We start from the raw sequence: 24,949 nt of genomic DNA, 5'->3' as shown, positions 1-24,949 counted from the left end.
TCTAATCATAATGAGATTATCTTCATTAATCATGGGGAGTTTCTTTCCAAAGATTGATCTTGCGTTGTTAGAGATTAAAACTATGCACACATCATCCACTCAGGATATATCTTTTGTTAACTTCTACACATTATGATTAGTAATTACAACTATGATAAAGCCGAGAAAGCAATCGGAGAGGGCTTGATAAACATTTCGGATTTGATAGTCACCAATCTAATAATTTCATTTAACATTGCCATATGGCTTTGGATGACGCCACATGTCAACAAGTCTTTGAGCCACGATGCCATCACATGATGATGGACACCATTCTCTGCGAATAGTTCAACTAGTTAAAATTATTATTTACTATTACAATGAGTCTATTATAGTCATAAATATTCATTCTAATAAAAAATAACTTGTTATAAATTCTCTTATTCTTCTTCTTCTTTTTCTTTTTCTTAATAGTGCAATGGAATCAAATGTGGGCATGGTCTTGTTGGTTAGCAACATGAAAAGCTTGGATTGCCACGCTCCTAACTAACCATATTATGGTCGAGGACCCATCAAACTCACGCAGTATGTCTCCAATCACTAGTCTTTTGTGAATTAAAATATATCAGAAGTCCAACCCAAATAGATGAAATAGAAACACGAGCGTATTCAAGTTTACATGAAGGAATTGTTGTAGACACACATCCTCTAATCACCATGAGATTATCTTCATTAATCGTGGGGAGTTTCTTTCCAAGGATTGATCTTACATTGTTAGAGTTTTAAACTTTGTACGCATAATCCATTTGGAATATATCTTTTATTAACTTCTCTACACTATGATCAGTAATTAAAATTATGATAAAGTTGAGAAAGCAATCTTAGATTCATAAGGGGATTTGATAAACAATTCGAATTTGGTAGTCGTCAATCTAGTAATTTCATTTAAGATTGCCATATGGTTTTGGATGGCACCACACCCGTTGAATCAAATGTGGGCATGGTCTTGTTGATCGGTTAGGGGAACAACTTGGATTGATATCTATACAAAATCTCGACCTTTATTTATTTATTTTTCTATTTTCATGGTTGCAATCCATTTTTTTTTTTAATTTTATAGGTTTTTTAGAATCATATATCACCAATCAAAAATAAATTAACAGTGATTATATTATAGAATTTAAAAATTTTGTATAGTAAAATTTTTAATAAATACAAGATTTTCCTTTAGGTTTTGGGTAGCGCAAGCTGTACATTACCCGAAGAGGACAATCTCAGCCCAGATCGTACAACTATATAATGCATACTTCGGCCCTCTACAGTCGACACTCTATTTCCATTTCTCTAAGAAACCTCCCCAAAGCCCCCAAAGCCCTCGGGAGCGTATTCCTCTCTCACGCTTCGAGCTAGCGTTACCAACACCAGCAGCAATGGCGCTGTATTCTTTCCGCCTGCGTCGAACCCTAACCTCTCTATCCACCCTCAACCGCAGTCTCTATGAAGTTTCTTCAGTTCCTGCAATCTCTACTCCTGCTTTACAGTCTCCACTTCTCCAGGGCAGCACTTTCAGGTCATCAAGGCCCTTCACTCTTCTATTTCAATCCCGGCCGTTCAAATCGACGACCTTCGTGCTCTCCTCGGCCCGCTCAACATACAATAGCAACAGCAACGAGGAAATCGGGCCTGATACGATACTGTTCGAAGGTTGCGACTACAACCACTGGCTTATCGTTATGGATTTTCCGAAGGACCCCAAGCCCACACCCGAGCAAATGGTGCAGACCTACGAGGAAACCTGTGCCAAGGGCCTCAACATTAGGCAACTCTCTCTCTCTCTCTCTCTCTCTCTCTCTCTGCCAGACACAAACACTCTCAAGCACAACCACACGCGCATCTCTCTGTTTTTAGAAAATTTCTGTCAAATGAATCGCTTGGAAGTTTGAACTTAAAATCGAGGTTCCCAAGGAGTAAATTCTCTGTTTTGAGTTATTCCTTTGTTTGTTTAATCCACTTTGTCTGGTGATATGGTAATTGGGGTTTTTATAAGATTTAAATGACACTTTATGCAAATAAATAATTGTAAAGGATCCACTTCATTTTCTTCCCCTATTTGGCGTCTGAGAAAGTTCAGGGACAGGGAAAGAATGTAATGAGAGAGATATCTATGGTCTTTGAGTTTGTTACGTTTTGTCAGCGAAGTGTTCGGAAGGTAAGGTGCTGAATGATTTTCTTAGCCTTGTGCTGGTTTCACATTAAATGGTATGAAGTGGAAGAAATTATATTTTACTCTCTTTTGTTTTTGTTGAATGGCTAAGCTGCTACTCGTGTATTACTTTGATTGGTTCCTGAGACGATCGAGAAAAAAAAAGCTAAGAAAAAGAAAGGAGAGAGATACTTTTTTGAGAAAAAATCTAACCTTTGAAAAATTTTTATGTCCAAGCTTCGGATTGGGAGAATAATTTTCCTTTGAATTATCTGAGGTACACTTGCGAGAAAGTTGTTGTCGTGAGCCTGTCCACTTTTGGGATGTCCAGGCTTTATTCTGGACACCTGGTGTCAATAACAAAATAATTTTATAGCTATGCTGCTTGTCATTTATGATCTGTTTGGTTCCTGAGATGATAGGAAAATAAAATACTAAAAGAACGGAGCTTAGTATTCGGGTGACCATACTGATTTCGTGGTACTTGTTATTATTCTTATTCCCATTGCTATTCTTATGTTATGGATTCAGTTTGGAAGAAGCGAAAAAGAAAATGTATGCCTGTAGCACGACAACATATTCAGGCTTTCAGGCTGTGATGACGGAAGAAGAGTCCAACAAGTTTCACGGTAACTGTTTCTGTTGGTATCCCAAATAGAACTGGTATTTGGTACTGATGCTGACTTTCCAATTTGTTTTAAATAGGTTTACCTGGAGTCATTTTCGTGCTGCCAGATTCTTACATTGATCCAGTAAACAAGGAGTATGGAGGTTGTTTTTTTCTCTCACAGATGCTTTCTTTATTCAGAGAGTTATTGCAGATTGCGAGCTAAGAGAAATGATAAACTGACCGCTAGTTTACAGCTAGTTACTTGACAACTATCTAATAAAATAGTAGTTTTCAAAATTGTTCTTTTTACTTTTGTTTTAATTTGTTGGATTTGAATTTGAAAATAATATTATTTTATGATGAAGTTGTAAATAAATTATGAACTAGTAGTTGGTGTATCCGTCCTCGTGAGCTAATTCATCATGTTATCTTATGGTGTATATTTTAACTTGAGAAATTAACGAACTGGTCCTTCCATGTTGGGAAATCAATTGGGACTAATGTGTTTTACTTATCAGGAGATAAATACATTAATGGAACAATTATACCAAGGCCACCCCCAATTCAGTACGGGAGGCCGGGACGAAATCGTGATCGTAGATATGGACAAGGTCCACCATCAAATCAGCAATGGAAACCGTCAAATGACTACCAGATGTCAGGAGATGGAAGGAATTATGGTGCTCCACAAAACCATCCACCACAGCAGAATTATGGTCCACCTAGACAAGGAGAAAGAGGCGATCATATACCCATGAACAACAGGAATTATGCCCCAGGAGGAATGGGCAATTACCAGTCAGGGCGGGGAGATCCAGTTCCTTCCTATCAGAGTAATTACAACCCAAGTGGGCAGGGAAATTATTCTCCCCAAGAACAAAGGGACTTCCCCCAACGCGATCAGAGTCATTATGGACCTCCTGGACAGGGGAATTTTGTTGGAGCTAATAGGAACTATGGTCCTTCACAGGATGGATCTTATGGGCGAGGACCAGGTGGATATCAGGGCCAAGAAACATATGGACCTTCTGGGCAGGGTGCAAGTTCTGGCAATGGCCAGGGTTACCCAGGGCATGGAGAAGCTCAAAGGTTCTCACAAGAGGAGCAGAGAAACTGGCAAGGAGAGCCAAGGACCTATGCACCGAGGGGACCAACTGGAAATGACCAAGTGAGACATTTTCCTTTTAGCAACTAATCTGAACGTTTACTTATATAAAAAAAAAAAAAAAATTAATTTGGACCTTTGACCTGTAGGAACATCTTTAAAATCTGATATTTAGCCGGAGGAGACTTTAACATTGCCATGTCATGCTTTCATCATGACCTTTTGATTTTAATGAGAACCGTATAGTTCACTTTGTGGATGGAAATGGTAAATGTGGATACCAATGAGGGCAGCCTTGTCCAAGGCATCTCAAATCCTGCTCTTGTTGTTCTCCTCGTTGGGGAGGGTTTTGGCTCAGCTGTGAGGTGAATATGTAGCGTAAGCTAGAAATCAATATCGTACTCTTATTTGATCATTTCAGAGGTACTGTTGTTTTAGCTTGCCTGTGAGGCACTGCTACTTACACCTGTCTAATGGGTGGATTGAAAGAAGCAGTTCATTGGATTGAAAGTATTCATGCACAAAAAAGCATCTTGTAAGAAATAAAGATTTTGATTTTGAAGTCCAAAAGTTTGGAAAGTGTTTACCTCCCTCTTCTGCCTACCCCTAGTCACCGACTCCGTCCTTTGGTGGATATTGTTGGTCATTTTACCTTTCCCAATCCTGTGTTGGTATGAACATGAATTTACCTCCTAAACAGTTCACACAAAAAGTTGTACGTTCCTGTTGGACAACTTGATTGTGAACTATCAGAAGTCTTTAGAAACAAATCCTGTTATCTCCAAATTAAGGAGATATCCCAGTATTTATAAAGTGACTTGTCCAGCGTCTTCATCCCAAAGCTGGAATGGAATGGAATAGCGTTGCATGTGTTTTTTGTTAGATTCTTTATTTGGGAAATATCTAATATCCTTTAATTGTCGAAGTGAATGTAATCATGTTCTTCAATCACCACTTGGTTGGTGAATCTCAGTTATCCGTGGGTGATCTTCACCCTAAATATTTTAACTTGCTTAAAGCTCCAATATCACGTGCTCACTAATTTCTCAATCACCACCGTGTTTGTGTGGCGTGTGCATGCTCTGGACAATTTAGATGACATATGTATGCATGCTCTGGCAAATATAGATGACATGTGGTTATTGCTTTCTGCAGGGGAGATATTGATAACACATTTCAAACGGCTATTGGAAGAGAAGCCATGTAACGTAGTTACATCTCTTTTCTACACTCTCACTAGCAAGGACATCAAATATAAGGCCTTTTGAGATTTTCCGATAATAGTCTGCAAGCTTTTTGTTTGTTAACTTGTGAAGTTGGAACTTGCAACTTTCTTCTATGAAGCTGTATCTTTGATTTCTGGTTATACCAAGTTCTGTGGGTTAGTAAAGATGTGGTTTCTGGTTCTACCAAGTTCTGTAGGTTAATTAAGATGGGACTAGTTTGTTTGATCATTTTTTTAAACTTTTGGTGTGTGGAGCCCAATGCCAGTCTGATTGCCCCTATGTAGATTCACCAATGCATTTTTTGGTGTATGGGGCACAAAAGACAGTTGTTTTAAGGCTTTTTAACTCGATTATTTGTAGAGGGCATGTTACAAAATGCATTAATTTTTCTTGAATGGTGTAGTAATAATAAACCTGGTAACGCCGCGCCTTTTGAGTTAATTTACTAACAAACTGATTTTGCTGTGTAGCAAATAGCAAATAATGTTCAGGCGTTTCTACCATACTCTGCCCTTTTCTTCTATCCCATCCTTTCGTTTCCAGCTTTCATTGCTTTCAACTACTGCCTATGCTCTTGGATCTCGTTTCTGTTACTTTTTACTCCGTTGCCCGTTTCTTCTCTATTCCCATGCTCAATGAATATCATTATCCTCCTCTGTTTCTCTTTCAAATCATTTTGTGGGTGATTCAAGTCTCTATTAATTCTAATTACGATTTTTGACCTTTTTATTAATTTAAGATGATCCCTATACCAATTGTTCATTTAACAAAAAAAAAAAGAAAAATAGGAATTTTACGCTCAAGTCTCAACCATCCATTCTCAAATTCCCCGAATGGATAATTGTGCTGAAGGGAGAGATTAAATAAAATAAGTAATAACTGTTGTGTACAACTAACAAATCGACCGCATAGCGCAGTGGATTAGCGCGTCTGACTTCGGATCAGAAGGTCGTGGGTTCGACTCCCACTGTGGTCGTTCATTTCTTATTTTGAGTTTTCTTTATTTCAACATGGGCCCCCTTGCATTTTTCATTTTATTTTAAAAATTTATCCCGTAAATAAAAGATGAAGGTTATAACAGACTGATGTTTTCTCCCTAAATTATTTATTTTCCTAGTTTATTAAAATACCATATTTGAGCCCATTATGTTAAGATTATTTAATCATTAGCCTAAAAACAATTGTTTATTTAAAAATTTTACATACCATTTTCATCCCATTGTGATGATGTAACATTATTCATCAATTTCTAACTTTATTTAAAAATTAAAATATGTTTCAACAGTTATAAAAATATCATATTTTACAATACGGGATAAAAGTAATATGAGAATATAATATATAATATTACTCTTTTATAAATTTAGCACTTTCAATCACATTTAAATAACATAACTCTTAATATAAATCATGTAATAAAATAAAACATGACTTTAAGTTCCACAATATTATTCAAGCAAAATTATTTGGCATTTGAACGTATAGCATTTAGTTATAATAGTATAGTAATAATAGTTTGGTTAAAAAAATTTTAATACACCATTAAGTTATTATAAAGAGAAATGATATTTAAATTTTTATAGTAAAACTCATAACCGCTATGTCTGTCCTATACTAAAAAGCAGCCCACCAATAAGCGATCACTATGTAGGCAGTCCATTGAAAAACGAATGTGGCTGCATTGTAGGAGATAGCTCAATGCAGACCCTCATATGAGCCATCTCCTTTGCAGCCCCTTGAAGAAACATGCCAAACCAATGAACAGTACCTGCGACAGAAATTCTTTTATGTTCCTCCTCAACTCCCCTTAAACCACCTTCAACAACTTATCAACCACCTCAAAAGGTAGCACAAGCACCAGCATTCACGTCAGATATCTCAAAATACCGAATTTTTCATAATTTGAGATTTATTATAAAATTTTTATTAAAATATTCCCCATATCCGAATTCCTATTTTAAAGAAAATATGGAAAATCACTGTTCATCACCTGAATTACTTTTTATCAATATTTTATTCTAATATATAAAATAAATATTTTTTCAATCATCTACACTTATTCTCATACTCATATTTATTATAATTTTAAATAATAATTTTAAAAATAATTTAATTAAATACCAAAATATAAAAAAAATTAATTTTAAAAATATTATCATATCCACAAATAAATAATTTAAATTTTTGTTTAAAATATTCACTAGAGTAATAGTTCAAAACATATGAAAAAAATATTAAGTAGTTAAGTTTATAAATAGGAGTGAGAGAAAAAAATAATAAAAAAAGAATAGAGAAATATTATTTTAATAGAATAGATAAAGGATAGGGAATGAGATATACCAGATTTTTGAAATATGAGTAAAATTTAGAAAAAAAATTTAGAAAATTTACTTTTTAACTCAATTATAGAAAATTTTATAAAAAATAAGATGTGAATACTCTTATAAGCCAACAAAGCATCAACTAAAATTCTTTTCTTAGATTTGTCCAAAAGAGGGAACAAATGAAGGAAAATCTGCAGTCACTCAAACATGAAATGATTTGTCACCAACTTATCAAAAGTCACAAAATAGAAACACAACAAAAAATTCTACACAAATTAAACAGAAGGATAAAAAGGAAGAGATGCAGAACCCAACAAATCCATGCACCAATATATCTCCAATTCCTCAAATTAAAAAATCCAAACATCAAATTCAAACACATGGCAGAAAAATCTTCATGTCCATGAAAATAACCTCTAATTTTGGGGCATCTCCTCATTTTTTAAACCCAAATAAACACCCAAATAAATAATCTAAACCAATGAACTTGTAGGCCTTTTCTATTACTCCTCAACTTTAACCCTACGGCCATCTTCAAGAACTGATCACACATGCTCATATATAGCACCTCTAAAGGTACCACAACCACCCTATAAGCCACCAAAGTAGTAGTTAAAATTCTCTTTCTAGATTGGTCCAAAACAAGGTAAAAAACAAACAAGATCTACATCAACTGAATCATTCAGCACCTTGTTGTCGTAGAAATGGTGGGCGGATGGTGGGAGACGAAGATGCTAGGCGCGACGAAGATGGTTCTTGCATATAGATGGTGGGCCTGGGTGCGACAGAGATGGTGGCGCTGAGTCTTCGACTGATGCACAAAGTTTCTGAATAAGAGATTAGTTTTGACAAGGGCGTTCTACTGGGGGTGTACGTGAATGTGACGATCCTCATGTTAATTATGTGAAATTGTTGATGTAGTGGATTACAATTGATGGCTGGTAATTCCTTAAAAACAGTTGGATTGCTCCAAAGCAGTTTTGAAATTTTTTATGTGAATAAGCATTGTACCATTCTTTTAAAAAAATAATAAATTTGAGATCTACATAATTTTTTTTTTTTTAACAATGTACTCAATTTTCTTTTACAAAAGTGTCTAACCTTAAAAAAAGAAATACAAATAAAAATAATACCGTCCTTGAAATGAAAAATGAAGAGATTAAGGTTTCATTTGATTATACAATTCATATAAGATAAGATGATATGTTTTGTTAAAAGTTAAATAAAATATTATTATAATATAATTTTTTAATATTAATTTTATTTTAAAATTTAAAAAAATTTAATTATTTATTATATTTTATATAAAAATATTAAAAAATTATAATAATTATATGAGACGATTTGAAATAATTTAGTTTTATATTAACAAATCAGTCCTAACAAATTGTTCAATTCAATCCATGGGGACCCGGTTTGTGTTGAAGCGGTTCCACACTCTCCCTACCCGGCACAATATCAAACGCATTCAGTTAGGTTAAACCGCAAGACAGACAGAATCGTACTTCACGTTAGGGTTTAGCGAACTGTCTACTCTCTGAGCATTTTTGAGAAATCTTGAATAATGTAAGCTCTCCCTTTCTCTCGAAGCTTTTCATTCTGCACTCTCCTAAATCTAGTCCCTTATAATCTCTCAATATCGCATCGCATTAACTCTTTGTGCGAGTGTGTGCTGAATTTATTACATTTAGTAGTCTAAATTTTTCTGGATTAAGATTAACTCGTAACTCAATGTGTTTTGCGTTACTGATATCTTATTCAGAAGCTTTATAGCACTTTCCCTGTGTATGCTGCGGAGAAACCGTGGGGAAAAAAAAGGAGAAAGGGGGGGGGGGGGGGGGGGGGAGGCAAAGAAAAAGAATAGAAATGAAATACTGAGAAATAGAGAAGCAAAGAAACGAAATAGCGAGAAGCGTCTACTAGGGTTATAACTGAGGAAAATAAAATAAATATAAAACGATAATCTTTGAGTTGTAGACTAGGGTGTTGTGAAGAATTCGATTCATCTCAGAAACGGTGTTTAGTTAGGCTCAAATTGTTGACTTATTTTTTCATTTTTGAATAAAATAAATTACCTTCTTAGAAATCTTTAGCAGCCAAAGGTAGAATTTATTGCCTTTTCAATTAGGTGATCAGCGGGAAGTTGATATTTGGTGTTTGTTGGAATCGGTTCCACAATTATTTTAGTTGGGACTTAAACTTTTTTCAGTGATCGATGATGCAGTTTGATTGAAGGGCTTGTGGTACATTCCTGTTAAGGAAAAGAGAATGGCTTCAGCAGGGGCACAACAATCTCTCAAGAGACGTGATTCATCTGTGACTAGAGAAGACGACCAACTTATTATAACTCCTTTAGGTGCTGGTAATGAAGTGGGTCGGTCTTGTGTGTACATGTCCTACAAAGGAAAAACCGTACTGGTATGAACATTAAAAACGTAGTACTCTTCATTTTCAATTAAAAAACAATTTACTAGAAGGTTATTTATAGAGTTTTTCTCTTCCATGTGTTGTCTTATTTTATATCCTTTTTGTCACTTTTCATGGATGGTAGTTTGATTGTGGAATTCATCCTGCTTATTCGGGCATGGCTGCTTTGCCGTACTTCGATGAGATAGATCCTTCAACAATTGATGTCCTTCTCATCACTCAGTATGTTTATCTGTTATTTTCTTTTATTTTTTCCTTTTAAATTTAACTTTATGCTTTAATGAAATGTTGTGAAATCCTTTGCTTGCCCTGCTTATTGTAGTTGCTCTTTTATATTATGTTCCAGATTCGAACTTTATAAAATGAGTCTGGACTTTTTTTTATCTTTAAGTGGATGCTTGTAAGACAAGATGCGCATCTTTGTTACATCTTCTATTGTAATGCTATATTTGCAAAGAATATAACTTTTAATACCACTCTATTTGGTTGAGTGAGATTGCGGTACTTTATAAGTGTGCTCCTTTCTTTCCCCCACTTTAGGGAGTCAAGGAATCACAGGGCCAAAAATTCTCTCCAAGAGTTCCTTCATTATATTTTAACTGGTTTTCTTTTCCTGTAATTTTCTTTCATTGACTTATCAATAGGAACAGTTGTATTTTTTTTTCCAACAATGTTGATGTAATGTATATTTTTGCCTCTTTCTTTAACCTAAAATGATGCTTCTGCTTCCAGCTTTCACTTGGATCATGCTGCATCCCTACCATATTTTTTGGAAAAGGTATCTTGCTTACTTCGTGAATTAACATAAGTTGTGTGTTGTCATTTTTCTCCCTGCTGAAGCTAATTTATTGGAACTTTGTTCAGACCACCTTCAGAGGTCGAGTTTTCATGACTTATCCAACAAAGGCAATCTACAAGCTGCTTTTGACTGATTATGTTAAAGTTAGCAAAGTTTCGGTTGAAGATATGTTGTACAATGAACAGGACATCAATCGCTCCATGGATAAAATTGAGGTCTGTATTTTTCAATCAATGCATTTTCAAGTTCTCATTGGCTCTAGGTTTGCAATGTTCCTAAATTGGTTCTATAATTTCAGGTTGACTGCAAAGTTATTTCCAATGCACACCTCACCATCATATGAACTTTTGAAATTTCAATCTTATGGTCATTAAGTCAGGTTTTACATTTTATTTTTTTAATCTTTTTATTCTATCAAGTGTCTTGCGTTGATTTCCTTGAACAAAAAGGTATTCACATTGGAGTATGGAGTTTGCTTAATGTACTTCTCTCTCTCATTTGTATATAGGTTTCAAGATTATTATTCTTCATCTTGTTAGTTCAAACCCTGTAATTCCATATTGAAGGTCTCTCATGAACAAGTCATAGCATCGTATTTGTTCTATATGGGACTATGCCATCAAATGCTTGAGAGTTTTGTCTATATGTTCTATTATATAATGCCATATAATTTATTCAGAAATTGTATAATGACATATACAAACCCTAAATGCACAAAACCCTAGGTTTGGGTTTTGTGGGTTCTCCATCGGATTGGGTTTTGAATAAAATTAATGGGTTTCAGCAAATCCTGGGGCTTTCACATGGAGAATATGAAGACCAATTTAAAGCAATCCTCACTGCAATTGAGGCAGCCACACGCTTAAAACCAAATCACATTTTAAGAAAAGCATGGAGTTAAAGCGTCTTTCATGGGCAATCAACTATGATGCTAAGGGAGGTAACTCAAGTCGAGGGAAGACTAAAGGGATGGCATTTTGAAGAGGATTTTCGGACATTCTTTTAGTGGGATTTTCGGGTAGATGATTAGTTTAACAAGAAAACAAGGGGCTGCTGTTGGGGAGGTGTGTTCCATTTAAACTCGGGCTTGGTGTATTTTGGGTAGTTTTCATGGGGTTTTTGGGTCATTAGGGGTTTTTTAGTATGGGCTATGTGTTTTCTTGAATACGTCTAGTGTACTTGGTTACTCCTATTGATATATGTAATAAAAAAGGGGTTGACTTAAGTGGTAAAGGCCTTGGTCTTGGTGGTATGCTCCCTCCAAGGTACAAGGTTCGAATTCCACTGGGTGCAAACATTCTTTAGGGGCCATTGGATTGGGGGATTTTTTCCTTAAATTACCTGATGTGCAGTTGTGAGAAACTTCTTGCCGAGGGCTTGCTGTTCCTGGACACCCGGTGCCAATAAAAAAAATGTATAAGCCTTGCGCATGCCGTTTATGAAAAAATGGACCCCACCATGAAAAAGTGTGAAAATTTTACTTTTTCTTTGTGAGGTTCACTTTAATTGTTATTATTATTATTATTTTAATTTTATAAGAGGCCTGCACAAGACTTATACAGTTGGAGCTTGTTTCTAGTAGGGGTGTCAAATCGTGTTAACGGGTCGTGTTCGTGTCGTGTCAAAGCATGTATATTATACTATATAGGTAAACCCTAACCCGACCCGTTAAGCTTATCGTGTCAAAATCTCAAACCCTAACACGACCCACTAACATAACGTGTCGTGTCGTGTTGTGTCAACCCGTTTTGACCCATTAATGAATATTACTAAATAGGTTTACATGACACAATACGACCCGTTTCAAATTGTTTATATAAATGAATTGAATAGACCTGAAATTAACATGTTTGACTTAATTAAATTTAACATAATTTTCTATAAATGTTAAAATCACAATATTTATAAAAATTATAAAACTAACTATAAGTCTAAAATTACAATCTAAACAATAAAAATATCGAAATTAAAACTCTAATAATTTTACTTTTGGGTAGAAGGGTATAATTGTAATTTTAAGTTTCTTAACGGGTCATAATGGGTTATAACGGGTCAAAACGTGTTGACCCGTTATCAACCCGTTAAGTAATCGTGTCTTAACGGGTCAACCGGTTTTGACCCAAACCCATTAAGAATAAACCCTAACCCACTATTATCGTGTCGTGTTTGTGTTGGGTTAACGGGTTGTGTAACAAATTGCCACCCCTAGTTTCTAGCATTACTCTTCAGATTAGTTGGCTGACTAGATATATGAATTAATTCTTTATTTTTGATATAATCCATATTCAAGGCTTTATCCTAACATTTTTATACATTATGTTATCTTAAGCCGATAAAACATTAATTGTTCTCCCAATCCATCTTCTAACAGAACATAGTAATTGCAGGTTATCGATTTCCATCAAACAGTAGAAGTGAATGGCATTAGATTTTGGTGCTATACTGCTGGTCATGTCTTGGGTGCTGCTATGTTTATGGTTGATATTGCCGGTGTTCGAGTACTCTACACTGGAGACTATTCACGTGAAGAAGACAGACATCTTCGAGCTGCTGAGACCCCACAGTTCTCTCCTGATGTATGCATAATTGAATCCACTTATGGTGTCCAACAACATCAACCTCGGAACGTCAGAGAGAAGCGCTTCACTGATGTTATTCATTCAACTATTTCTGAAGGAGGTCGTGTTCTTATTCCAGTTTTTGCCCTTGGCCGTGCCCAGGAGCTGCTTTTGATTCTTGATGAGTACTGGTCAAACCATCCTGAGCTTCAAAACATTCCCATATATTATGCTTCTCCTCTTGCAAAAAGGTGTTTGACTGTCTATGAGACATACATCCATTCAATGAATGACAGGATACGCAGCCAACATGCAGCAAAGTCAAACCCCTTTATATTCAAGTACATATCACCCATAAAGAGCATTGAGAATTTCAAAGATGTTGGCCCATCGGTGGTGATGGCAAGTCCTGGTGGGCTTCAAAGTGGGTTGTCACGACAACTATTTGACATGTGGTGCTCTGATAGGAAAAATGCTTGTGTTATACCTGGGTATGTGGTTGAAGGGACACTCGCTAAGACCATTATTAATGAACCCAAGGAGGTTACACTCATGAATGGACTCACCGCTCCTCTCAACATGCAGGTCCATTACATATCATTCTCTGCCCATGCAGACTCTGCTCAGACAAGTGCATTCTTGGAAGAGCTCTTGCCTAATAACATAATCCTTGTTCATGGGGAAGCTAATGAGATGGGGAGGCTCAAACAGAAACTCATAAGCCAGTTTGCTGATCGTAACATCAAAATCTTCAATCCAAAGAACTGTCAGTCTATTGAAATGTACTTCAACTCTCTGAAAATGGCAAAAACTATTGGCAGGCTTGGTGAAAAGACACCAGAAGTTGGGGAAACTGTCTGTGGTTTACTGGTCAAGAAAGGTTTTACTTATCAGATAATGGCACCTGATGATCTCCACATTTTCTCCCAGCTATCGACTGCAAACATTACTCAGAGAATTACCATCCCGTATGCTGGTGCCTTCAGTGTATTAAATCACCGGCTCAAGCAGATATTTGAGAGTGTGGAGTCTTCAACCGATGAGGAGTCTGGAATCCCAATACTGCGAGTGCATGATCGGGTGACAGTTAAGCAGGATTCTGAGAAACACATTTCATTGCATTGGGCATCAGATCCTGTGAGTGACATGGTTTCAGACTCCATTGTGGCTCTGGTTTTAAACATCAACCGGGAGATCCCCAAGGTAGTTGTAGAATCAGAGGCAATAAAAACTGAGGAAGAGAATGAAAAGAAGGTGGAAAAGGTTACTTATGCTCTCCTTGTATCTCTTTTTGGAGACGTGAAGTCCGGAGAAAATGGGAAGCTGGTGATTAGCGTGGATGGGAATGTGGCAGAGCTTGACAAACAGACTGGGGACGTTGAGAGTGAAAACGAAGGTTTAAAAGAAAGAGTAAGGACGGCTTTCCAGCGAATTCAAAGTGCCGTGAAGCCAATCCCTCTATCTGCGTCTTAGCTTTACGACTACTACTAGTCTATCCACCTGTTATTCCATCTCTTTCTTGCTGTATGGTTTAACTTCTGTAGTTTTGTGTTAACTGGAAATGATTTATTTGTGTTAAAAATAGCTAGTGATTACTCCCAAAATTATCCATGAGGCACCATTATTCCTGATTGATTTTGGAGTTTGTAATGTTTTATCATTTATGGCCTAAATTTAGTTTATGAAAAAAAAAAAAAAAACCAAATTATCTGATTTCTTTTTACTATTATTTGCTTATAAAAAGAAGAAAAAGAGAGAATTTATTTTGTATTTTTTGAAAAGAAGACTTATTTTGAAAAAGAAAATAGGTTTGCTAACCGAGAACAATAGACAAATCAAAATAATTAGTACCATTTATTAAAGAATTATTCTTTTCATTAGCCGGTTTAGTCATTTTACACCGCACCTTACGTGTTAGACCGGGTTCATTGACAAAAAAATCGGCTCTTGTCTCTCGCCCCAAATGAGTGCCCTTTTGCCCCGAACACTCCTCTCCTTCCCTCTTCGTGCAGGCTCTTCTTCCCTTGCAACTCTCTCATTATGATGTGCTTACCCTATGTTCCTTTCTCGCCCGTGTAAACACCTGCGCGTTCCTTCCTCGTCGGGTTAGTCATCTCTATGTGATTCTAGGACAAACAAAGACATTTGGAAAACTAGCACACGTCCTGCATCTAGATCTGCATCTCACGAGGTAAGGATAATTGTCGTTCTGGTTTTTCTCTCCAGCAAGAAATCATGTTCTAAAGATACTGGGAGTTAAACCCAATAGCAATAAGCATTCACGTGTTTAACGTTTTTCTTAGATAAATACAATACTCTGCATTGTTGCTTAAACAATGTTGTCACTTACAAATCACGTTGTTAAATACAATACTATGCATTGTTGCTTTATCAATGTTGTCAATGTTGTTGAATACAATTCACGGGTTTAACGTTCCAAATTATGCTCCATGACCACACTGCAAGTCTGGTTCTTTGCATAGTTTCCAAACTACAGTGTCCTTTTGCCTTGTAAATTCATCTCTAACTAGTAAGTTCTAGAGATTATTGAAACTCAACTCCTATGTTCGAGGGACCACATATTAATTCACTCCTAATCTGCCTATTTCGACTTGCCATGTCCTTGGGGAAGACTTAAAACTATTGATGAATACATTTCAAAAGCCACACTTTAGCTGCTTTCAGAGGATGAATTTGTTCCTTCAGCTGCTTAAAAATAATCAAATTAATCCAGTTTTTCACACCAGTAAATGTGTCTTTGACAACATGCTCTCTTTTTGCGGCTCTCTAATACAGGACATTTGTTAGGTTCAACAATCTCATTGAAAAGATTAGACCAAATCTATACTAGAACCCAACATTCACTCATTCATAAACTAAAACATTAAACACGGGCTGCACCAAATCATTCACTTTTTAACTATGGCATAGCCAACACTGATTTTTGGATTTGCATATTTTTCGAAGTATCTAATTGGTTTTTGAGATCTCTCTGTTGTTTTATGGTGTTCTCATATGTTCACTCCTTTACACCACGCAGCCAAGTCGCTATGTTTGGGATCATTTGACATGGTGCATGGGAAACTTGGGTGACCAGATCGGGTCATTTGACATGGTGTATGTATGCTATGCTTGGAGTCATTTGACATGGTGCATGGGAAACTTGGGCGACCAGATCAGTTTATACCTACCTGAGTAGGTATGTTTGGGGTCATTTGACATTGGCCTAATAAGTTGATAGCTGTCGAGTTTATACCTACCTGAGGAAAATTGTAACCAGATCAGCTGAGACCTACATATTCAAGCATCCAATCCTTACGTCTTCTTTTAGTCACAGGTGATGCTCCCATTGAAATTACAGTTCCCTGAACTGCCATAGAGGGAAGTGAGTTTTGCGCACACGCATGACCTGAGTACACAGTTTGCTTGCACGCACACATTATTTTTATTATATGTGCCAGGTATTAATCATTGTCAAAAGGACATTTGTGTCTAAACTTGTCTTTGGTTTTTCAAAATCACCCATAGCATTAACCCAATCATCATGTGTGTTGTTGATAATTTTGTGCTGTAATCACCAACTTGTTTGTGTGGTTTGAAAACACCATTAAAGACGTCGTACACTAAGAAAAATTTTAGAAAGAGATTTTTTGCCTGCTCAAAGTATCGTACGGTAAAGCAACTTTATATTTGTTATATTTGAATATTGATTTGCTGTTTGCAGGGTGTACTTTATCATGTTAATTGGAAGTTCGTATTGTGTGCAGGGAGATGCAAGGTGTGAATTTTTTGATGGGTGGATATATTTCATTTGCTATAAGAGAACATCCGTACAAGAGAGAATGTTATTTGAAAAATATGGAATGATGTATTACAGTGCGAGTATGAACTTTGAAAAATGGAAGATAAAGTGAGACAGATAGAGACGAATCTTTAAAAGGAAAAAATAAAATTATTGTGCTTATATTGAGTTGTCACATTTGTAATAGTGTTTGCTTGATTTGGATCAATTGTGTGTAAATAGCACGATGTATGGAGTAGATAATTTTTAAATAGATCAACTGTAATGGTGCTCCCCCTATATTTTGGCTATGATGTGAAAAATAGTCTCTGTTTGCATGACATTTAAAAGTGTGTATGAAAATATTAGGTCATTAAATTAACATGTGTAATGAAAGCAACTTGTGCACATGGTTTTTAAGAACCTCGTAATAATACATTATCTCAAGTCAAGAACATAGATTATTTTTTCTGACCATAAAATCATTGAAGTAAGATCACATGGGTAGTTTGCCGTTAGTTACTTGACAATTATCTAATAAAATATTATTTTCAAAATTATTCTTTTTATTTTTGTTTCAATTTGTTGGATTTGAATTTCAAAATAATATTATTTTACGATTAAGTTGTAAATAAATTATGAACTAGTAGTTGGTGTATCCGTCCTCGTGAGCTAATTCATCATGCTATCTTATGGTGTATATTTTAACTTGAGAAATTAACGAGCTGGTCCTTCATGTTGGGAAATCAACTTTCAATTGGGGCTAATGTGTTTTACTTATCAGGAGATAAATACATCAATGGAACAATTATACCAAGGCCACCCCCCAATTCAGTACGGGAGGCCGGGACGAAACCGTGATCGTAGATATGGACAAGGTCCAACATCAAATCCGCAATGGGAACCCTCAAATGACTACCAGATGTCAGGAGATGGAAGGAATTATGGTGCTCCACAAAACCATCCACCACTGCAGAATTATGGTCCACCTAGACAAGGAGAAAGAGGTGATCGTATATCCATGAACAACAGGAATTATGCCCCAGGAGGAATGGTCAATTAGCAGTCAGGGACGGGAGATCCAGTTCCTTCCTATCAGAGTAATTACAACCCAGGGGAGCAGGGAAATTATTCTCCCCAAGAACAAAGGGACTTTCCCCAACGCGATCAGAATAGGAACTATGGTCCTTCACAGGATGGATCTTATGGGCGAGGACCGGGTGCATACCAGGGCCAAGAAACATATGGACCCTCTGGGCAGGTGCAAGTTCTGGCTATGGCCAGGGTTACCCGGGGCATGGAGAACCTCAAAGGTTCACACAAGGGGAGCAGAGAAACTGGCAAGGAGAGCCAAGGACCTATGCACCGAGGGGACAAACTGGAAATGACCAAGTGAGACATTTTCCTTTTACTCGTATAAAAAAACAATGAATTTGGACATTTGACCTGTAGAACATATTTAAAATCTGATATTTAGCCGGAGGAGCCTTTAACATTGCCATGTCATGCCTTGATCGTGACCTCTTGATTTTAATGGGAACCGTATAGTTCACTTTGTGGATGGAAATGGTAAATGTGGATACCGATGAGGGCGGGCAGCCTTGTCCAAGGTATCTCAAATCCTGCTCTCGTTGTTCTCCTTTCACTTGTTGGGGAGGGTTTTGGCTCAGCTGTGAGTTGAATATGTAGCGTAATCTAGAAATCAATATCGTACTCTTATCTGATAATTTCAGAGGTACTGCTGTTGTTTTCGCTCGCCTGTGAGACAGTGCTTATTACACCTGCCTAGTGCCTAATGGGTGGGTTGAAAGAAGCAGTTGATTGGATTGAAAAGTATTCATGCACAAAAAGCATCTTACATTGACTCATGGATTGTTCTGCCTATCCCAAGTCACCGACTACATCCTTTGGTGGATATTGTTGGTCATTTCACCTTTCGCAATCCTGTGTCGGTATGAACATGAAAGTTCACACAAAAGGTTGAACTGTGCTAACCAGGAAAAAAAGAGTAACAAATTATTCAATTCAACCCATGGGGACCTGGTTTGTGTTGAAGCGGTTCCATTCTCTCTCAACCCGGTACAACTTCAAGCGCATTCGGTTAAACCGCAAAACAGACGGAATCGTACTTCACGTTAGGGTTTAGCGCACTGTCTACCTCTCTCTGCATTTTTGAGAAATCTTGAACGATGTAAGCTCTCCCTTTCTCGCTAAGCTTTTCTTTCTGCCCTCTTCTATATCTAGTCCCCTATAATCTCTCAATATCGCATCGCATTAACTCTTTGTGCGACTGTGTGCTGAATTTGTAACATTTATTAGTCTAAATTTTTCTGGATTAAGATTAACTCGTAACTCAATTTGTGTTACGTTATTGATATCTTATTCAGAAGCTTCATAGCACTTTCTCTGTGTATGCTGCGGAGAAACCGTGAGGAAAGAAAGGGGGGAAGCCAAAGAAAAAGAATAGAAATGAAAAGCTGAGAAATAGAGAAGCAAAGAAACGAAATAGCGAGAAGCTTCTACTGGCTGTTTATCTATAGCCATTACTGGGGTTAAAACTGAGGAAAATAAAATAAATATAAAATAATAATCTTTGAGTTGTAGACTACGGTGTTATGAAGAATTCAATCCATCACAGAAACGGTGTTTAGTTAGGCTCAGATTGTTGACTTATTTTTTCATTTTTGAATAAAATAAATTACCTTCTTAGAAATCTTTAGCAGCCAAAGGTAGAATTTATTGCCTTTTCAATTAGGCGTTCAGCTGGAAGTTAATATTTGGTGTTTGTTGGAATCGGTTCCACAATTATTTTAGTTGGGACTTAAACTTTTTTCAGCGTCAATGATGCAGTTTGATTAAAGGGCTTGTGGTACATTCCTGTTAAGGAAAAGAAAATGGCTTCAGCAGAGCCACAACAATCTCTCAAGAGACGCGATTCATCTGTGACTAAAGAAGACGATCAACTTATTATAACTCCTTTAGGTGCTGGTAATGAAGTGGGTCGGTCTTGTGTGTACATGTCCTACAAAGGAAAAACCGTACTGGTATGAACATTAAAAACGAAGTACTCTTCATTTTTAGTTAAAAAACCATTAACTCTTACTTTTTAGAAGGTTATTTATAGTCTTATAGAGTTTTTTTCTTCCACGTGTTGTCTTATTTTATATCCTTTTCTCACTTTTCATGGATGGTAGTTTGATTGTGGAATTAATCCTGCTTTTTCAGGCATGGCTGCTTTGCCGTACTTCGATGAGATAGATCCTTCAACAATTGATGTGCTTCTCATCACTCAGTATGTTTATGAGTTTTTTTCCCCCTTTTAAATTTCACTTTATGCTTTAATGAAATGTTGTGAAGTCCTTTGCTTGCCATGCTTATTGTAGTTGCTCTTTTATATTATGTTCCGGATTCCAACTTTATAAATTAAGTCTAGAATTTTATCTTTAAGTGGATGCTTGTTAGACAAGATGCGCATCTTTGTTACATCTCCTATTTTAATGCTTTATTTGCAAAGAATATAACTTTTAATAACACTCCATTTGGTTGAGCGAGATTGCAGTCCTTTATAATTGTGCTCATTTCTTTCCCCCACTTTAGGAAGTCAAGGAATTACAGGGCCAAAAATTCTCGCCAAGAGTTCCTTCATTATATTTTAACTGGTTTTCTCTCTTTGCAATTTTCCTTCATTGACTTATCAATAGGAACACTTGTATTTTGCTTATTAAAAAAAAAAAGGTACAGTTTTTTTTTTTTTTCCCCGACTATGTTGATGTAATGTATAGTTTTGCCTCTTTGTTTAAACTAAAGTGATGCTTCTGCTTCCAGCTTTCACTTGGATCATGCTGCATCCCTACCATATTTTGTGGAAAAGGTATCTTGCTTGCTTTGTGAATTAACATAATTTGTGTGTTGTCATTTTCTTCCCTATTGACTACTAATTTATTGGAACTTTGTTCAGACCACCTTCAGAGGTCGAGTTTTCATGACTTATCCAACAAAGGCAATCTACAAGCTGCTTTTGACTGATTATGTTAAAGTTAGCAAAGTTTCGGATGAAGATATGTTGTACAATGAACAGGACATCAACCGCTCCATGGATAAAATTGAGGTCTGTATTTTTCAATCGATGCATTTTCAAGTTCTCATTGGCTCTAGGTTTGCATTGTTCCAAAATTGATTCTACATTTTCAGGTTGACTGCAGAGTTATTTCCAATGCACACCTCACCCTAGATCATATAAACTCTTTAAAATTTCAATTTTATGGTCATTAAGTCAGATTTTACATTCAGTTTTTTTAATCTTTCTATTTTATCAAATGTCTTGCGTTGATTCCCCTGAACAAAAAGGTATTCACATTGGAGTATGGAGTTTGCTTATTGTTCTCTCTCCCATTTGTATATAGGTTCCAGGATTATTATTCTTCATCTTGTTAGTTCAAACCCTTTAATTCCATATTGAAGGTCTCTCGTGAACAGGTTATAGCATCATATTTGGTCTATATGAGACTATGCCATCAAATGCTTGAGAGTTTTATCTATATCTTCTATTGTATGATGCCATATAATTTAGTCAGAAACTATATAATGATATATACAAGCCCTAAATATACAAAACCTCTAGGGGTTGGCTCAAGTTGTAAAGGCCTTAGTCTTGGTGGTATGCTCCCTCCAAGGTTCAAGGTTCAAATCCCATTGGGTGCAAACAATCTAGGTACCATTGGACTGGGGAATTTTTCCCTTGAATTACCTGAGGTGAAGTTGTGAGAAACTCCTTGCCGAGGGCTTGCTGTTCCTAGACACCTGATGCCAATAAAAAAAAATGTTCAAGTCTTGCGCATGCCTTAAAAAAATGGACCCCACCATGAAAAAGTGTGAAAAGCTTACTTTTTCTTTGTGGGGTTCACTTTTTATTATTATTATTATTTTAACTTTATAAAGGGCCTGCATAAGGCTTATACATTTGGAGCTTGTCTCTTGCATTACCCTTCAGATTAGTTAGCTGCCTAGATATATGAATTAATTCTTACTTTAGTTTCGATGTAATCCATATTCAAGGCTATATCCTAACATTTTTATACATTATGTTATCTTAGGACAATAAAACATTAATTATTCTCCCAATCCATCTTCTAACGAAACATAGTAATTGCAGGTTATCGATTTCCATCAAACAGTAGAGGTGAATGGCATTAGATTTTGGTGCTATACTGCTGGTCATGTCTTGGGTGCTGCTATGTTTATGGTTGATATTGCCGGTGTTCGAGTACTGTACACTGGAGACTATTCACGTGAAGAAGACAGACATCTTCGAGCTGCTGAGACCCCACAGTTCTCCCCTGATGTATGCATAATTGAATCCACTTATGGTGTCCAACAACATCAACCTCGGAACGTCAGAGAGAAGCGCTTCACTGATGTTATTCATTCAACTATTTCTGAAGGAGGTCGTGTCCTTATTCCAGTTTATGCCCTTGGCCGTGCCCAGGAGCTGCTTTTGATTCTTGATGAGTACTGGTCAAACCATCCTGAGCTTCAAAACACTCCCATATATTATGCTTCTCCTCTTGCAAAAAGGTGTTTGACTGTCTATGAAACATACATCCATTCAATGAATGACAGGATACACAGCCAACATGCAGCAAATTCAAACCCCTTTATATTCAAGTACATATCACCCATAAAGAGAATTGAGAATTTCAAAGATGTTGGCCCATCGGTGGTGATGGCAAGTCCTGGTATGCTTCAAAGTGGGTTGTCACGACAACTATTTGATATGTGGTGCTCTGATAGGAAAAATGCTTGTGTTATACCTGGGTATGTGGTTGAAGGGACACTCGCTAAGACAATTATTAATGAGCCCAAGGAGGTTACGCTCATGAATGGACTCACCGCTCCTCTCAACATGCGGGTGCATTACATATCATTCTCTGCCCATGCAGACTCTGCTCAGACAAGTGCATTCTTGGAAGAGCTCTTGCCTAATAATATAATTCTTGTTCATGGAGAAGCTAATGAGATGGGGAGGCTCAAACAGAAACTCATAAGCCAGTTTGCTGATCGCAACATCAAAATCTTCAACCCGAAGAACTGTCAGTCTATTGAAATGTACTTCAACTCTCTGAAAATGGCAAAAACTATTGGCAGGCTTGGTGAAAAGACACCAGAAGTTGGGGAAACTGTCTGTGGTTTACTGGTCAAGAAAGGTTTTACTTATCAGATAATGGCACCTGATGATCTCCATATTTTCTCCCAGCTATCGACTGCAAACATTACTCGGAGAATTACCATCCCGTATGCTGGTGCCTTCAGTGTATTAAATCACCGGCTCAAGCAGATATTTGAGAGTGTGGAGTCTTCAACCGATGAGGAGTCTGGAATCCCAATACTGCGAGTGCATGATCGGGTGACAGTTAAGCAGGATTCTGAGAAACACATTTCATTGCATTGGGCATCAGATCCTGTGAGTGACATGGTTTCAGACTCCATTGTGGCTCTGGTTTTAAACATCAACCGGGAGATCCCCAAGGTAGTTGTAGAATCAGAGGCAATAAAAACTGAGGAAGAGAATGAAAAGAAGGTGGAAAAGGTTACTTATGCTCTCCTTGTATCTCTTTTTGGAGACGTGAAGTCCGGAGAAAATGGGAAGCTGGTGATTAGCGTGGATGGGAATGTGGCAGAGCTCGACAAACAGACTGGGGATGCTGAGAGTGAAAACGAAGGTTTAAAAGAAAGAGTAAGGACGGCTTTCCAGCGAATTCAAAGTGCCGTGAAGCCAATCCCTCCATCTGCATCTTAGCTTTACGACTACTACTAGTCTCTCCACTTATCATTCCATCTCTTTCTTGCTGTATTTTGAGGTTTAACTTATGTAGTTTTGTATTAATTGTAAATGATTTGTTTGTGTTAAAAAATAATTAGTGATTAGGGCTATAAATGAACCAGTCTGTTCGGTAACCCGCTTGGTATTTGTTCGGTTAAACTTTAATCGAACTCGACTTGTAAAAAAAAAGCTTCTTCGTGAAAGTAGATATTCGCTTGGTTTATAAATGGCACATACTCAACAAAACTCGACTCGACTCGACTAAGGCTCGTTTAGGCTCGCTCGTTTAGGCTCGAGTTGACTCGTTAGCTTGACTCGATTAAAACTCATTCATATATTGATAAATATATGCATATATTTATGTATATATATGTGACGCCTCCAAATTCCGTTTGGGATCGGACGGACATTTGAAGCGTCGAGACATGCAACACAAGGTTACCTGCTCCCGTTCATGACATATAAGATGCAATATTCCTAACATGCATCTAACATTATACAATATTCACAGCGGATAATTTTTTTTCTTTAGCAATACTATGCACCAAATTGAAAATATCCCAAATGCTTAAGACATACTTCATACATAAAGATCCATTGAACAACTAAGATCACAACATTAGTCCAAAATGGTTATGATCCAAAAAGTACTAGAGATGCAACTCCATCGTACAAGTAGTAATTTACGTTAACTATTATATTAACATTGACGTCGCACCGTCGCTTAGTCAACTGTGTCTAATTGATCAGCTCCTAATTCTCCTTCAGGTCCTGTAACAAGATCTACCATTCGGGAGGAATGGTAGTTGAGATTACCAAAGTGAGATTTGATTACAAATCTCAGTAAGTTAACAAAAAACTTCCACACAAGCTAATAATGCATGGATGACAGTAAAAGCATAAATGCATAATCAAATTCATAAGTAATTAAAAGCATAACTTGGCATATAACATAGCATAATTGACATAACTTAAATTGAAACGTGAACTGAACTTGACTTGACATGAATTTGATCTGAAACTTGACTTAGCATAAATTTGCTCTGAAACTTGAATTAACATGAACATGATATGAAACTTAACTTATCATAAACTTGTTCTGAAACTTGACTTAACA

General features: G+C 36.7%; 4 protein-coding genes and 1 non-coding gene across 15 annotated transcripts; all 5 read left to right on the top strand.

Annotated features, from left to right (window-relative positions):
* The first annotated feature begins 1,299 nt into the window (after positions 1-1,299).
* LOC122313401 (DAG protein, chloroplastic) lies at positions 1,300-5,287 on the top strand. Its single transcript, XM_043128369.1, has 5 exons — positions 1,300-1,798; positions 2,714-2,811; positions 2,888-2,953; positions 3,311-3,960; positions 5,053-5,287. Exons 1-5 carry the CDS (start codon positions 1,410-1,412, stop codon positions 5,062-5,064), a joined length of 1,215 nt encoding a protein of 404 aa, XP_042984303.1. The 5' UTR covers positions 1,300-1,409; the 3' UTR covers positions 5,065-5,287.
* Positions 5,288-6,025: 738 nt separating this feature from the next.
* TRNAR-UCG lies at positions 6,026-6,099 on the top strand. Its single transcript has one exon. It is a non-coding gene; the product is annotated as a tRNA-Arg (tRNA).
* Positions 6,100-8,853: 2,754 nt separating this feature from the next.
* Positions 8,854-14,835, top strand: LOC122313398 (cleavage and polyadenylation specificity factor subunit 3-I-like). Of its 4 annotated transcripts, none has more exons than XM_043128358.1 (6): positions 8,854-9,013; positions 9,672-9,865; positions 9,999-10,096; positions 10,607-10,652; positions 10,739-10,888; positions 13,061-14,835. In XM_043128358.1, the coding sequence occupies exons 2-6, from the start codon at positions 9,716-9,718 to the stop codon at positions 14,702-14,704; spliced, it is 2,088 nt and encodes a 695-aa protein (XP_042984292.1). In that variant the 5' UTR covers positions 8,854-9,013; positions 9,672-9,715; the 3' UTR covers positions 14,705-14,835. The 4 variants fall into 4 exon arrangements, with proteins under 4 accessions (XP_042984292.1, XP_042984291.1, XP_042984294.1 ...); XM_043128357.1 differs by having other exon boundaries at positions 8,855-9,013; positions 9,657-9,865; XM_043128360.1 differs by having other exon boundaries at positions 8,861-9,009; positions 9,669-9,865.
* Positions 14,836-15,180: 345 nt separating this feature from the next.
* On the top strand, positions 15,181-18,546 carry LOC122313402. Its single transcript, XM_043128370.1, has 4 exons — positions 15,181-15,422; positions 16,272-16,692; positions 16,956-17,009; positions 17,797-18,546. The coding sequence occupies exons 2-4, from the start codon at positions 16,684-16,686 to the stop codon at positions 18,073-18,075; spliced, it is 342 nt and encodes a 113-aa protein (XP_042984304.1). The 5' UTR covers positions 15,181-15,422; positions 16,272-16,683; the 3' UTR covers positions 18,076-18,546.
* Positions 18,146-23,966, top strand: LOC122313399 (cleavage and polyadenylation specificity factor subunit 3-I-like). Of its 8 annotated transcripts, none has more exons than XM_043128363.1 (6): positions 18,146-18,404; positions 19,863-20,056; positions 20,207-20,304; positions 20,838-20,883; positions 20,971-21,120; positions 22,165-23,966. In XM_043128363.1, exons 2-6 carry the CDS (start codon positions 19,907-19,909, stop codon positions 23,806-23,808), a joined length of 2,088 nt encoding a protein of 695 aa, XP_042984297.1. In that variant the 5' UTR covers positions 18,146-18,404; positions 19,863-19,906; the 3' UTR covers positions 23,809-23,966. The 8 variants fall into 8 exon arrangements, with proteins under 8 accessions (XP_042984297.1, XP_042984296.1, XP_042984295.1 ...); XM_043128362.1 differs by having other exon boundaries at positions 18,146-19,203; positions 19,849-20,056; XM_043128361.1 differs by having other exon boundaries at positions 18,147-19,203.
* Positions 23,967-24,949: the final 983 nt, after the last annotated feature.

Source organism: Carya illinoinensis, chromosome 6 (genome assembly GCF_018687715.1).
Source record: "Carya illinoinensis cultivar Pawnee chromosome 6, C.illinoinensisPawnee_v1, whole genome shotgun sequence".
NCBI classification, from domain to species: domain Eukaryota; kingdom Viridiplantae; phylum Streptophyta; class Magnoliopsida; order Fagales; family Juglandaceae; genus Carya; species Carya illinoinensis.
The sequence above is the reverse complement of the archived record's forward strand: the minus strand, read 5'-3'. Positions and strand labels throughout refer to the sequence as shown.